This window comes from Parasteatoda tepidariorum, chromosome 2, assembly GCF_043381705.1.
Source record: "Parasteatoda tepidariorum isolate YZ-2023 chromosome 2, CAS_Ptep_4.0, whole genome shotgun sequence".
Taxonomy (NCBI): Eukaryota; Metazoa; Arthropoda; class Arachnida; order Araneae; family Theridiidae; genus Parasteatoda; species Parasteatoda tepidariorum.
The window spans coordinates 63,928,984-63,945,868 of record NC_092205.1 but is presented as its reverse complement, the minus strand read 5'-3'; the positions used below and the strand labels follow the sequence as shown (position 1 = coordinate 63,945,868).

The 16,885-nt window shown below is 27.1% G+C and overlaps 1 protein-coding gene across 2 annotated transcripts in view; it reads right to left on the bottom strand.

Moving 5' to 3' along the window:
- The window catches only part of LOC107454481 (nephrin), a 137,280-nt gene extending 128,044 nt beyond the window's left edge, over positions 1 to 9,236 (bottom strand). For both annotated transcript variants that reach the window (XM_071177675.1, XM_071177676.1), the window contains exon 1: positions 8,342 to 9,236. In XM_071177675.1, the coding sequence (XP_071033776.1) occupies positions 8,342 to 8,399 (58 nt within the window). In that variant the 5' untranslated portion in view covers positions 8,400 to 9,236. The remainder of the gene's footprint in view (positions 1 to 8,341) is intronic.
- Positions 9,237 to 16,885: the final 7,649 nt, after the last annotated feature.

Genomic DNA, 16,885 nt, shown 5'->3' with positions numbered 1-16,885 from the left:
TTCCTTAAAGCACCTTTATAAATAACTTGTTTGGCAGACTTTAAATATATGTTCAAACATTATATGTTATATGCTTAAATATTTGTCACTTAATAGTAACATTTAAAAAAACGTAATAAATGGACCCAAAAAATATTATACTACGGGATTATCTTTAAATAGGAAGCAAATGTCTGCAAAAATTGACTTTAAAATATGTCACTAACATTATAAAAAGTTGAAATAAAACTAGGTTACATTTTTACAAAGCACGTAATAACCGTGGCATAAAAAGTTTCTTTCGACGAAAATAATTCAGCCATGTCAGTAAGTTAAAAGTAATACGAAACACTAAAACCTGCAAGTAAAGTCAGCATTTTTTTGTAATGATCAAAAAATGTTCGCAACTTGTTTCGTCTGTATCAGGTAACGATCCCTGAAAGCATTGTTAAGGTTTAAAAAATAAAGTTAGATTTACAAGTATCGGGTAACAAATAAAAAGCTCTAAAACCGAAAAGTTACCACGTGGAAAAAAAATGGTAAATTTTTGTTAAGTTTTAAGAATAAGGAAAGGGAAAAAAGAATTTTTAAGACTTCGAATAAAGGGAGAAGTATTTATTTTCTCTCGCAACTTTCAATTTTAAATTTTTTCTTTCATTTCAGAACATCATTTTTTTTCCTTTAAAGGTTTAAAAATACATTTTGAGTTTAACAATGGTAAATCTTTTGCATGGTATTTGACAAAAACGAATTTCCCATTGTCAATGGTTTCTTTCAGAACTATTTTTACACAACTTTAATTTATTTATTACTTATGCAGATTTTATTTTATTGAAACTTTTTTAAGAAAATACAAAAAAATCATTGTAGATGTACTTGGGATGCTTTAATATGAAATTTAATTAAGTATGGAACAGAATTATTTTAATTTTTAAAGAATCGTTGTTTTAAATTATTGTCAAATGCGATATTTCTATATGATATAAAATGAAAAATCGAAGTATAGAAAATAATTGCACAGTATTTAATTCTAAGTCAATTAAATTAAAATGCGATTGTCAATAGTTTATTTCAGAACTATTTACAGAACTTTCATAACTATTTCATAATTCAGAATTATTTACGCCTTTTTTGTTGGGTATACGAAGCCGGAATCAATTTTTTTGAAAAATTTTCAAACATAGAAAATACTTGCACAGTACAGTATTGTAAGGAAATAATACACAGTACTTTATTCTAAATTGAATGCTACTACAAAAGTATTTTAGGCAAGAGAAGCTGAACATCATTTTTAAAAAATTGCTCATGGCCAGCGAAGTTGGATAGTTTCAATTCATTTGATACGCTGTTAACTATTATTTAACTATTTGCAAAATATGAGAACCAGAAATTTCTCATTAAAAATATATTATTCATATAAATATTTTAAAAAGCTATTTGAAAAAGAAGTTTGTTAATCTGAACTATAGCTACATAAGATACAATTAGCAAACATTTCGGAATTCTTGTTAATAATGAAATAAAAATTATGTACATTAAGGCATCCAAATAAATATTTACGGGAGTAAAAATTTAAAAATGGCATCAGGATCTGTCAAATCAACAACAAGGAACACTAAATGAAAAACATTAAAGCCACTTTGATTGCCTGAGAAAATATGGAGATGTTTTAAATAATTGACATTAAAATTTCTGTTTTTTGTAATAATCATACAGGTTTTTATTTCGGACTTATGGCAACGTTTTTGCTTCACTCTAGCTTAACTATTAACTTAAGACCCTTATGTGCTCATTTTTACTTCATTTTTACGAGGATTCCAAACATATATTTAAGAGGGGGCTAGTGTTTACATGATGATAATACAGAGATGAGATTCAGGTGGGTAAATAGAATTTTCTTGATATTTTTCACTCAAAATTTCTCTATAAGATTAGACATATTTGCTAAGCAGTGTTACAGTTTCGTTTACAGTTGCCTAACAACAATATATTGTTAAGTAGAAGACATAAAACGCAAATCTTTAATGGGGGAAAAGTAAGTTCTTAATTTGCTTTTTAGCAGCATTTTTGTATTATTTTTGTTTATAGTTTTTAATAATAAGAGGTCAAGTTCATGATATGCTTATTCAACATTTTAAGAAGTCAGTTTTGTTTTGCTTTTTTCCTAACTTAACTGATAAACTTAAAAAAAGAAGTAAGTTCTAGATTAAAGAAGAGTTTGAGTGTATAAATAGTTGTGATCATTTCAATATTAAGCATTCTGTGATAATGTTGGTTAATTGTTATAACACACCTCGTATCAACATCTCGTACTTATATCTACGGAATTAAAATAATTTTGCTAAGTATTTAAGTTATTAACAGGTTAAATTATTAATTAAATATTATTTTAGGCCTTTTTTTATTAAATTCGATTAATTCATTTACTAATAGTAAATTTAAGAAAATTTATTTTTTAATACATTTTGGCAATTTTTTTCAAGGTGTTGCTTGCTTAAAATTTTTTTTTATTTTTACAGCAGTTGTAATATGTGTACTTCCTACCTCCACATCTCACGCGAAGAAAAAAATTCCGATTAAATTACCTTATTGTATGTTAATGACATTTCTGGTTAAAAACAAAACATAATTCTGGCAACAAAAACAAAATGTACGGTATTTGCAAAATTCATTTGGCATTTTTTCCGTTTATTTGGTAATGGTTTATCGAAAGTTCTTGCTCCCAAAATTAGAGTTATTATTACCACCCATTTAATTAAAAATATGAAACTGAAAAGTAATTTTTACGGAAATAATGGTTTTTATTCTATGCTCCAAGGAAAAAATTTCCAAATTTTACCTCATTCACCAAGTTTTATCGCATATTATAAAATCATATTTTATTTTTTATTTTACCAAAATCATCAACAAAACCATTAGCTTTATTAACAATTTCTGAGTTTTTTTATTCTCCCATAGAGCCGGAAACACAGTAATTTTTATCATCTTCTGGCAGTTATGACCAAACTTATTTTGTTAATGCTGAAAATATTTAATAATGTTTCATCCAACTACCTACTCTATAAAATAAAAAGTAAAGTTAAATTAGTCAATAAAACAAAATTCACTTAAATAAGTATTAAATTTGGAATTATAATGTGATATTTCGTCTTTGAAGCAGTTTTTTACATAGTAGAGTCTAATTCATTTGTTAATAATACATTAACATTTGTTGAGCTTCAGCATTAAAAGAAATAAACATTGTTAATATTTTGCTAAACCAACTTCAAACTGTAATGAAGAACCTCCATTTTTATTTTAATAACTTTTTTATAAACATAGCTACTCAAGATTGTATTTTTCAAGTAAAATTGCTCGATTTTGATTTTATTTGCTTTTTTAAGGAATAACAGATCAAATAATTAATTTTATGAATTATCCAAGCGCACTTTATCTGTAGAGACAATTAGGATCAAAACAACAAATTGATTAAAAAAGTTTGCATTTAAATGAATTCGAATAAAGCCGGCCTTAAATGATATCACTTTAGAAGGGTAGAGTGAGGAGTAGTTTTTAAAATTGGGGCAGTTAATGACAGGGATGTGGAAGGGAGTAACAAGAAGTGTGATATCCCAAAATTAACACATTTAAAATCGGTAGATAATGTAATTCGATATATATATATATATATATATATATTTCGCCTAATGCNAAAATATATATATATATATATATATGAAATTTAAGTAAATGCAAAAACTGCATAACTTTTTTTCAAAGGTGGTTTATTAAATCAAAATATTTTTCGTTTGCTTCAAAATGCTTTTCCCATCGAGATTTTAATGCATAAAGACAGTTTGATTTTTAAAAGCAATAATCTCAGTCAGCGAATGTTTAGACTTCCTTCATTTTTATATTGTTTTGCCCGTTAAAGAAATATTTTCCCTTTTTTTAAACATTTAGAGTAATATTATGGCATATTATTAAAAAAGAGCTCAACAGCTGGAAAATGAAATTAAAATATTTAAAAAATTCAGACTTTCCTTAAGACATGTATCTATTAATTAAAATCTCGTTTAGAAAAGTGTATTGAAGCAAATGGAGCATATTTTGCTTAAATAAAGGTCATTTGGAAGAAAGGTACACAGTAGTTTAAATTATATTAAAAATCTGACATTTCAGATGCACCAAGCTTATAAGTACATACCAAACCATTATTTCTCTTATCCCCTTAAATATCATTAAAACACTTAGCTAAATCTTAAATATAAAATTTGTAATATGACATGTAATTTTTTGTTCAGCATATGTTTATGTTATACAGCATGACAAGAGGTAGCAGTAAAATCTGAAATGTGACACTTAGTGACAAAAAAGAGAAGGGACAAAATATTGAAAAAAAATGCGACATCATTAATGGACAGTCCTTTAAGCGTCACTCAAAATGAAGACAAATGTTCACATTTTTAGTTTTAAAACAGAAAAAAAATATTCTCAAGTGAACGATATATGAAGTCGTCATAAAAAAATTACAAAAAAGACCCACATTACCCTTACCCTCATTGTTAAAATTAATTACGACCAACCACTCCGTATGTCACAAACAATACATCCCTTTTGTTACATACATCAGATTATACATACATTAGATTATTTTTATTGTTCAATAAATCAATATCAAGTATCGAAATAAAAAATCAAGTATTGAAACGTATTGAAATAAATAGTTTTCAGAGAAAAGATTATATACATAGGTAATATATTTTTTATTAAAAAATCTAAAGTACCTAAAATGTTAAGAAAAATGATTGCCCACAGATTTATGATTTGATAAAATGTAACAATGACTATTTAATAAAATTATATTTCAAAAAACAAATGCAATATTTTTCCTAATCTAACAAAACTTTAAATCAATGGTTATTACATTGTAATTCCTTTTTTTATATTACAAGAAATATATTCATATTTTTAAATGTTAGGTAATAATTTAAAATAAAAGTGTCAAAATATGCCAAAAGTGTCAATGTATAGCCACAAACTGCTCTAGAGCCCTTCTTTTCTGAATAACTAACTATCTGAAGTAAAAGTAACAATGCTTTCGAGAACGTCTTATTTTATAAACTTTGCTAAACTTTTTATTCTTAATTTCAAATCTTTTTTAAATGCATGAAATTCATAATTTAGTTTATTATTATTTGCTGAATATGCATTAAAAAAATCTTTATAAATTTGTAGAAATGCAAATTTTAAATTCACTCTATTTTCTTACTTTATTTTCAAGTTACAAAAATTACACATTTGAAATTTATTCAAATTTTCAATTTGAAAAAAAATTATGCACAGTTAAAATTTACTTACATTTTCAATTTGAAACAATACGCATTTCGAATTTACTTACATTTTCAATTTGAAAAGAAATACACATTTAAAGTTTACTTCTTTTTTCAAATTTAATGTCTCTAGACAAATTGTGTATTTCTAATTAACTGCCACATTCTTTTTTTATCAAACTTTTTGCAACTTTATGTATTAAAATTTATTATTATTATTATTATTATTATTATTATTATTATTATTATTATTATTATCTAATTTTATGAACCAGGACCTTTGTTTTTATCATATCTGATTAAGTGTGACTCACTGGTTATAGGATAAAAAAATAAATTAAACAACTGAACATTCAAACAATACACTGATGCATTCTTATAAGTATTTCTAATAAAATGTATTACGTATGTATTTATAATAAGAAGACAAGATAGGCTTACTGCAGAGAAATAAATTTCTCTTTTGAAAAATCCACTACTTGTGCTCACAAGTTCAGCTTATACAAATTAAGCTTTGAATTTTCTCATCAAATCAAGTTCTAACTCATAACTGTTTTAAAAATATTTAAACATATTATCAGTTTTATTCTTTGAATGTTTGACAGACATGCTCAATTTGTAATTATTTTTGTAACGTAGACATTTATAGGTTCATAATCAACAGTCAAATAATCATAACTGTTTTAAAAATATTAAAACAGATTAACGATTTCCTTCTTTAAGTCCTTGATGAACTTGTGCTATTCGTAATTACTTTCATGACTAAAACATTTTATAGTTCTAAAATCAAGAGCCAAATGCTCATAACTGTTTTTGAATTAAAATAGATTAACAGTTTCCTCCTCTGAGTGTGTGACAGACATGTACAATTCTTAATTATTTTGTTAGCATAAACATTTGTGGGCTCATAATCAAGGGACAAATGCTCATAACTGTTTAAAAAATATTAAACTAGATTAACAATTTCCTCCGTTGAGTGCATGATAGGCCTATGCAATTCTTAATTACTTTTGTAACGTAAACATTCATTGGTTTATAATCAAGAGCTAAATAATAATGTAAGAAATAATCCATTTTTGCTTTGAAAAAAAAGTTATGATTGAAAAGTATTGAATTAATTCGAAAATATAGACTTTTCCATCAAAACATATAAAATTAAATAAATAATCCCCTAATTAAAATAACAATATTTTTACATAGAACATTGTAGGGGATTTAGAATTCATTATATAAATTATATGAATTATATTAGTATACATCAAAATTTTTTAACTTCTTTTACCCATGAGCTGATTTAACAGTTAAATTTTTTTAAAACTTGAAGATCTATTTATATGAAATTAAAGGAAAATTGTTAAATGAATGTTTATTATTGCAACAATTAAGGAAAAAATTGTAGAATTCGCATGAGGGGTCTACTAATAATTGTGTATGAAGGCACAAGTATGTTATATTAATGAAATTAATAAAATTAATTAAGATTGTTGATCTAATTTTGCATTTCCCCACTTTACTGAGCATCCAACAGAAAAGTTATGCAAGATTTAAAAAAGAAGAAGAAGCTTTGGCAACTGATTCTGCCAAACCCCCTCTGGTTGGTAACGTTGGTTTGCAGACTTTTTAAGGCTTTTGAAAAAAATTCTTTTAGTGGTAGCTAAGTTTATGTTTTAATGTATGATTTGTTTTGCAAGTTTTTTAATGTTCACCAGCCTATAAAATATTCTGCAAAAAGCGTTGTATTTGGCTGCTCTGGGTATGAAGCATTATGCATTTATTGTTATTATTATTAGCTTATATTTAACTCAAAACACATTGAATTTAGATGTTATTATTTATGTAAAATATGGCTAAACAACAAGTGTTCGTCGAAACTTTGAGTCATTTCTCTTATGCACTAACATCTTAGAAACAAAATCAACAAAATACTTTCTAAACCTTCAAAATTGCTTTAATAATTTAAATTAAAATAATTTTGTTCTTCAGGATTCTACAACATATAAAAAATTAAAAAAAAAGAATTTCTACAGCCCTACGTAAATAATGGTCTAAAGTCAATTTTTTTTTACAATAGAAGTTGGCTTTATATTGAAGGTAGTTCAAGTTATTTCTATTTTATTTTAAAATTACTGCATCTCCTGCTTGCTCCGCTGCCAAAATAAATCAAACTAAAGTAATATATTCATTAGATTATAAGACCATGTATCTGAAAATAAACCATGACAAAATTGTCTAACTACATTGAGAGTTTTAAATATATTTTCCAAAAAATAAAACACCCTTACTGTGGAGTAAAACTTCACAGAATTTTGATGATAGTTTAAAAATACGTCTTTAAGGAAAAACATATTTAAATTTCTGGACCCATATAATTATAAATAAACCCCCCAAAATTAATCAAATATATCTTCAATAGACAAATAAAAGACACAAATATTTATATCTTTAAGTACAGTACACAATACAATGCAAACTATAAACATTTACCGTGCATATGCATTTCAATGCATGCAGTTATAAAATTTAGTGTAAGCAAAATATAATTACAAAAAATTTGTTTGCAATACAAAATTATGCATATGAACGATTTTAATTTATTTAAATAACAAAAATCTTTCTTAAATTTAAAATCACATGTAAAAATGTCGATAAACTAGTTTTCATAGTTCTAATTCAAAAATAAAGTTGAAAACAAAATTCGATTTTCAATTTTAAAATCAGAAAAAAAAATGTTTTAACAGTAAAACAAATTGCCCAATTAAAATTAGAAAATTTTATTATAATTTTAAAGCGTTTGTTACTTTTAATTTTAAAGCCTATTAATTAATATGTATTTCTAAAGCAAATTCAAAATCTCACAGGCTACTAATAAAAAAGAACTATTGTACAATGCAGATTCAGCATATCATAGCGATGATGAGCTAGATCTGCATTGTTAAAATGTAAAGTGCACAATTTTAAAAAAAATTCTAATTATAATTTCATAGTGCTATACCATTTAAATTTAAAGCTTATTAATTAATGCTTATTTCTAAAACAATTGAAAATCTTACCTTTTAACAGGCTACTAATAAAAAAGAACACTTGTACAATGTAGATCCAGCACATCATAGCGATGAATCGTGAGCTTTTTATTGGTATGTTTAAATTTCTTCAGCTTGCAATAGCGAGTGTAAAAGGGCAGTGTATGAGCAAAAATTCACTTCAACTAACAGATAGGATAAAAAAGAGAAAAGAACAACAGTCCACAACGACGACCGTAACAGCTTCGAGTCAAGAACACTTCAACGGATTTAGGAGTCATTCTTGCCCACTTTGCTCGCTTCCTTCTGATGCTTCTTCTGCAATGCCACTTCCAGCGCCAAACTGCAAGCACCATTCAAATACGAAAAATTTATTTTAACCAAATTTCTTCCCCTACTTCTTTTTTTACTCCAGCCGGAAAAAAAATTGTATCAAATCAGAAAAATGTAATCTTGAAAGTCTGCTGGAGAGGACTTGCCGTTATCATCATTGAGTACTGGTCTCTCACCGGTTTCTATAAATAGCAACTGTTCGCGCATAAATAGTGAGAAAGGTGCTTTCAAACTGGGCGAAAGTGCTTTTCCGACAATTGGTTTCAATGGCTGCTGCGGCAGAAATGCTGCAGCATGCTCTATTCGAGCACAGTTGAACCAGTAGCAATAGTGAGGAATGTAGAGGAGAACTTATTGCCAGAAAAGTTGTGCCTTGGACGGAGGCTGCAGAAGTCTCTAAAAGATGATGTCCTCTGTCCTCCAAACCAGAAATTGGGATAGATTGATCTAGGAATATGTTGATGATGTGATATCAGTAAAGGGGTCAGTCCAGTGGTTAGTCTTTACCACTTATCCGTGACCGACAAAGTACGGAAAGATAATCGGGATGTTCTTTCTACTGGCCTGCGTCGATCGGGCGACCTGCTGGATCGATGGTTTGGCATTTGCGCAGATGCGCTTCTCGGGGACATTGGGAGTGAGGAGGTAACCTTACAGCGGCGCTGCTGAAATCCACGTAATACGTTAACGTTATTTTTTGTTCTTGTTTTTCGCCTCCTATGCTGTGTTCCCTTTTTCTTCATTTCCGAATATGGGAGACAATTTATCACGTGGAACTCCCTTATTTTCTCTTGCTTCTTTTTATTGGGACCGTAACCCTTTATGGTGTTATTTTTTCCTAGTGTATTAACATGAATTGTATGTGATTTTACGGTCGTCCAGCAACGGTGCGAAATGTGACTGCATTCTCAGAAGTAAACTTCTACGGAGCGGCAGAATTGAAAAGGTCATGAACTTTCGCCTCAGGAGAGCTTAAGCTCATTTTGGAGGTTTATTCGGTTAGATTAATGCGAAATAAAATCCTAATTTAAATTAACTTACCAACAGGCAGTATTAGTAAATGAAAATAATGCCATATTTGTCTAATACAATGCAAATAGAAAACTTTGCATTAAGCATGTTTGAGAATAACTGATTTGATCATAATTAGCTAAAAGAAATATTCATAATAGTTTATCTGTAATGCATTCCACAATCAGTACTAGAATTTTGATGCATGTTGCATCGATCTACTTCTTTGCATATTCATAATGTTTGGCTCATTTTAATATCAAGCTAGTTTGTTATAGTTTATTTTGCATTTTCTCTTAAATTTCATTTTTTTAATGTTTTAAAGTAAAACATTTATTAAACATCATGAAGTCTTTCTAAACTTGCGGCGTTTAGCAAGATTTTCAAAGCATTTTTCACAGTATACCATAACTAAACACCATATGTTTAACAACATTTTGTTGCATGGACGTAATCAACACATATTTTCTGCGATGGTATTACATGTATCTGGATTAAGATTATAATATCTGGATCCATGTACTTATAATATAATTTTTGTTATTTAAATAAAATGCATGACTTAAAACAAATTAATGATTAATAGTTGTCTCGCAATTTTTTTAAAAAGAATATTTTTATTTTAATGATTTAAACCGATTGCTCTTTAAAAAAGACGTTTAGGAACCAAGTAAATAGTATCCTTTACATATACCAATGTCATTACGCTTCTTATTTTGCTTTAAATATTTACTGTCGCTACGAAAATACTTTTCATAATTAAAACTTTAAAGTTTGGCTACTATAATAAACTAAATTCAACGTCTTACGAAACAAACTTTTCTCTGTTTGAAAATCTTTTTTTATGCAGTTTTTTCGCATATTTCTGAGACTGGCAATAAACAGAATGGTGCGATCATCATTGAAAATCGATTGATAACCTAAATATATTGCTGCTATAGTAAAATTTTCATATTTCGACATTTAAATTAAATCTTTAAAAATACATAAGTTGTTATTACCGAAATTAGTTAAATATTTAGTTATGTCTAAATATGGCATTGCACAGGAGCCATAAGAAATATGTTAGGGAGATCAAAATTTACAGTACAAACTTGCAGAGGAGGTAGGGCAGATGATAAAGATTAAAAATTGAATGCGAATCCATAACCAGAAATGTAATCTACGTCGCTGGCCATTTTCCTATTAAGAACTGTTTCTAAGTGTGTCTTTGAACAGGTACTTTTTTTGTCTAAATTATCTTTATTTCTCCTTAATTTTACGTTTTTAATATTTATTATAGAAAATTGCTTTAAAATAGGTAAAGAAATAGCTGCTTCATAGTAATTTAATGATTTGTCCAGCCTGTCAAGTTAATCATTAAATTAATTTCAAAAATCTAAAACTGAACCTATTTAAACGCAGTTTTCAACTGAACCTATTTAAATACAATAGGCAAAAAACATAAAATTTAAATGAAATTAAGATAATTGAGATAAACAGAAGTACCTGTTCATAGGCACAAATAGAAACTGTGACACGATGACATTTCCGGTAACGGGTTCTTGCGCAATTCCTAATTCTTATAATGCTTACTTTACTAAGTTTGCTCCATGAGTCCAAGAAGCACTTTGCTTATATCAAGATATCATTCACTTTTCCCTCGTATAGTATAATTACTACATCGACCAGCACAACTTTTTTTTTATATATTTTTCTGCTACACTACGCTAAGCAGAATAAAGAATTTAACTATAAAGAAACAGCAGCATTTACAAGAAGATGAATCCTAAGTATGAATCTCCAATCTCAAAAGTTTTGTATTTTAATATTTTCTTGGTTAAAATATCATTAAATAAAATTTAAAGCAAGAATTAATCGAAAAAGAGCAATGAAATGTTCTAATAAAATCTGCATTTTTTGTTAAAAAATGCATAATTTTTAATCTCTCTCTCTCTATATATATATATATAGTATATATCAATAACTCTACATATTATAATTACTCTTAAAATTTGAAAAGCTTTCTCTTATTCAAACTTCATACTACATTGGATTGACATATTCAGAAAGTAGTTTTTCTTTCAAACATGAAATTATTATAAAAGAAAATTTAAAAAACGAAAATGCAGTATTATGAACTACTATCATTATTTGAATTGTTTTTTCAAATATCTCTACTTGAAACACTGGCTATAGTCCAAAATTTTACTGGGATGTAAAGAAATGATAGATACTTAAATAAAGGCATTTCAAGGCTAAAGAAAAAATATAATTTAATTTGTTAGAATTTTGAAACCCTTCAAGCAGTTTGAATAGATTAGATTATCATATGACAGAAAACAAATTTAGCTCAAAACTGTATTGACGGCAAATTGCACCCAGTAAAAAGTAAAAATTCATTTTAAGTTTAATTAGTTTAGTTAAACAAACAGACATGCTCACTTTAAACAGCAGAAATTTTACGTATCGCATGAAAACGCAAAATATCAATTGAAAAAATTTATAACAAGTAAATGTATATCAAAAAAATATATAAGTATAAAAAATGTGTATCAAAAGTATCTTGTGCAAAGAAAGACTACATCAATAATTTAAAACACTCATACAATATTATAACATACAAATAATAAACAATTTTATAATAATCAATAAGATACATAACAATATGAATATTCTAAAATTACTACTGAAACATTTACTTAAAAAAAGGCTTGTTTAAAGTAAATGATTATCGTAAACGTTTAATTTAAAAAATAACCTTTTTTTCATGTGTATCACAGGACACACAAAATGTCAATCAAAAAACATGTATCATTTTATCTTGCACGAGAAAAGACTTCATTAATAACTTGATTAGATAACAAAATAATTTTCAAAACATTTGTATAACCTTCTGGCATAAAAATAACAAACAATTTTACAATAATCATAAAGATGCATTGCATAATAATTATCCTAAAAAAACATAGCATCAAAAGTATCATGATAACAGCAGAAAAATCTTAATAACGTCACTCCATAATAAATATTCTAAATATTATTAATTTATTAACAACATAATAATTCTAATTACGCACTGGAAACATCCTAAACGTAAAATATCGAAATTTGAGTGATTCAGAAATAGCGATGCTCAAAAGTTATAGTTAAACAAAAAAGACGTATTCTAATTTAGAAATAAAACTTTGGGGACATATAAAATATAACGAATTACTTTTAAAGATAGCACTTAAAGATAGCACATAGAACGAAGAACATAGAACATAGAACATTGAACAAAGAACATAATATAGAGAACATAATATCGAGTCATAGAGTAATATAGAGTATAGAACATATATATATAGGCATCCCTAGAATGTATTTAAGGTTATAGCGGGATCCAAACACGCTACCTACTATACTAGCTCCACGCTACATTGGAAGTATCTTTGTAATGTTCTTCTCTAACTAGCGCTTTCTGTTTTTCAACTTGATTAGGGTTTATAAATCATACTTTGGAGAGTGCAAAAAAATTTGCATAGAAGGGTAGACAAAAAAATGGATATTTTAGAATGACAACTTCTAATACCAAAACAAAAGTCGTACTTCAGCTTCTTTACTTAGCTAAAAATGATAAAGAAAATAAATATTTATTTGTTTTGGTCACGTATGATATTCAGAGTTAGAGAAAAAGGCAGAAAAAAGCTTCATTTTTAAATTTTTTATTAAAGTAAAAATATTATAAATTTTTGTGCAAATATCATTTACATGCTTTCTTTTAACGAGTTTTTCAAATATTTTTGAAAATATTTATATTTTTTGCACTTTTTAAATTCCGCGTAAGTTGCAATATGTTGTGATATTAAGAAAAATGTAATTTTCCGAACTCCTGTTTACTTAATAAAATGTTTTTAACGTTTTCTTTTTTTTTCCAGGTTTTTAATCTTTTGGACTTAATGCACTACGCACAGTTCTCACTAGCTATGCAATTATGATTTTTTTCTCCTAACAACCCAGAACTCAAAGTTAACATGGACCCAAATGTCAGATTTTACTAACAACCCAGTGTACTGAACTTACCAAAAATTCTCGTTTTAAAAATTATAGTTCTTATTACCACACATTTAGTAAAAATATAAAACTAAAAAGTAAATTTAACTGAATAAATAGTTTTTATACCATGCTCTAAAGTATCAGTAAAAAATTACCGAAATTTTTTTTCCAGATCTTTAATTCATTTTACCATACATTTGATAATTTTAACTTTTTGATGTCTATGCCGTTTAGCAAATAGAATAGTAACCAATTGTTTACATTTCGGTGGTTTAATTAAAATGGAGGTTTATTTAAATGGCTTATAGGACTTAGGTGATGGTGAATTGCTTATTTTTCTAATATATTTATCAATTAGAGGGAAAATGGGCTTAAATGATGATACGAATTAGAAAGAAAAAACTGTACTCGAATAGATCAAGCTATTGTGTCAGTTGTATGCAGTTTTCATGGGTGAAGTGGGATCTATTTACGTATTCACTTACATACATAGGTTTCTTTGTCAATATTTGGAATAACTTTTCTTAATTTAAAAAACAGCAAAGTTGTACAAAGATAATAAGAATATACAACCAGTGTTATAGGATTTACACTACACTGCATTTAACATACATATGTAGGTCCGTGTGCTATTGCGAAGTACAATTTTTTATTATAAGTTCTTATCAAGTTAAAGAACAGATAGCAGAATTTAGAGAATGACATTACAAAGATTCGTTAATTGTAGCGTGGATGTAATATATATATATATATATATATATATATATATATATATCAACCACATCATGATTCAACTTTCTTCAATTTAAGATGTATTTACCTTACATTATAATATATAGTTCCTTTTACAGTAATATAATATAAATCATTGGATGTTAAATTTCAATCAAAACGTTGAAATGTTAAATTATTCTAATCTAAATTACTATTTTTAAACTGACTCACAACTTAAATCTCCGAATAGTTAGATGTCTGTTTCGAAATTTCCCCTTAGGCCTTTAAAGCCTTGCAATTTAAAAGCATCTCATCCCATTAGTAATACAACTACCCATACGAGTTTTTAATGAGAGTGTCTTTGCATTTTAGATAATGAATATGTACAGAAATGTCAACTAATATAGGTTTGAACACAATATGAAAAATATTTAATACTAGTTTACTAAGTCAAATATTCGAAAACTCTAACTATTTAGTTTCCTGGCAATCCAAATACTTGTTCTTAGATTCTTAAGCTGTGGTTTGTGAAAATTTAAATGTTGCTGGTACATATTTGCGTATGCTAAACGTCACTGTCACAAATATAGTCTCGTGGCAGTCTAAATATTTGCTCTTAGACAAAATTCCCCTTGAGCTATATTTGTGGAAAACTAATTGAAACTGGTGCAAATTTTCGTAGACTCTTAATAATTTGTATATAAATTCGTAATTTGAACGAAACAATACGAGAATTTGTTTTCACGAGATTAAATCCTATTCCCAAGACTGAGTCAGACTTGAAATTTTGGTCACACAAAATTGTACCAAGTGATATTTAGTTTCAGAGAAAAAGTGCCTATACCCTCAATTAAGTTAAGTCAATATTTTATTCATTCGTTTGAACAATGCAACATTTAGTCTTAGTGAAATTAGGTCCAGTTCCAATGTATCGAGATTCAATGTTCAATCGAGATTTTTTCGAGAAACATTTTACTTTGCTATTTTGTTCCAGCGAGATTCGTTCACATCCCTAAGATTGTGCCCAATTTATGTTTTTTTCCTACAAATTTCTTCCCCCAATATTTTGTCACTGAAAAGTTTGATCCGATTCCATAGAGTATCTCCACTTGCGATTTTGTTTCTGCGAGATCAATCTCCTCCCTAAGATTATGTCCACTTTAAATTTTGTTCAAGAAAAATTGTGTTTTTTTTTTGTTACAAATATTTATAACTTTAATGAACTACAAGGAATTTATTTTAATTGTGTATTTAGTTTGTAAAATTCAAATTTTTTATCGCTAAACCGGAACAAATTATTGTGCATTAAACAAAATGTTTCATATTGTTTGCGTTTTCATTTTTATCAGTGATAAAATGAAAAGAAATGACCTATTCGCTATGAATTAGGAAACAATTACTAAAGCAAAAGTTAAAATATAGTAAATAAAATGCATACGAATTACAATAAATAATTCAAAAACCATGAAATTATGATTACATTTTAATTTATAAAATCTGTAATATTTTATGCAAGCTAGTTTAAAATGTGAAACATTTTTATCCTCAACTTAATCAGAAAAATTAAGTATTTTTTTTAAAAAAATACGATACACCAAATCCTCATAATTTATTAAACGCTGTTGAACTGTTATGATTAATGAGGAAGAAATCCTCTTGATTTTAAAAAAAATTTCCGTTATACATACGAATAGAAACTAATAAAAATACAATTAATTTCCCAATATATGAACTAACGAACGTATCTAACATTTTTAAATTGTCCTCCGTTAAGATAATCGTTGAAAAGACTTTTGAAAGAACAAGCAAAGCTTCTAAGCTCAATTCTAAATGGCAAAATGGTTTGTGGGACTCGTGCTCTGCAAAATGATGAAGAATGTCATTATTTGCTTAAGACAGCTGCAAATTTTCACGCCAGAGTAAAGCTGCGAGCTATTGATTCTTTTAGTTTAGAAAGAAAAGAAATATTTAGCCTTAACGTTAGAAAGAAAATGATTCTTTCAAGCTTTCTTACATTTCATCTAATCGCTGTTTTAAAGGAAACAAAATCCTTTTTTTTATTGCTTTTGTTGCAGAACAACTTCAAAGACAATGTATGTTTGATGATTTTCTAAAATTCGCAAAAGTACCAAAAATATATAGTACCTTTATTTTATTTACTGAAAACTGATGATTATGTACAACCCTTTTCTACATGTATTTAGTTTGCTATGATATTTTAATTCACTTTTCTTAGGTATTAAAGTTGTTTTGCTATTTAGACCCTTTTTTTCATTTATATTAAATGTTATTGGTTATTTAAATACAATTTTAATCTATGTTAAATGTGTTATGCTATTAAAATCCTCTTTAAGTCAAGTATAAATAAACTAAATTTTTCAAATCTGTTTACATATATACTAAATGCTTGATGTTAAAGTTCATTTTCCCCTGTAATAAATATGTCAATATTAAATTTCATTATCCATCTATGCTAAATGTGTTATGCTACTTTAATCT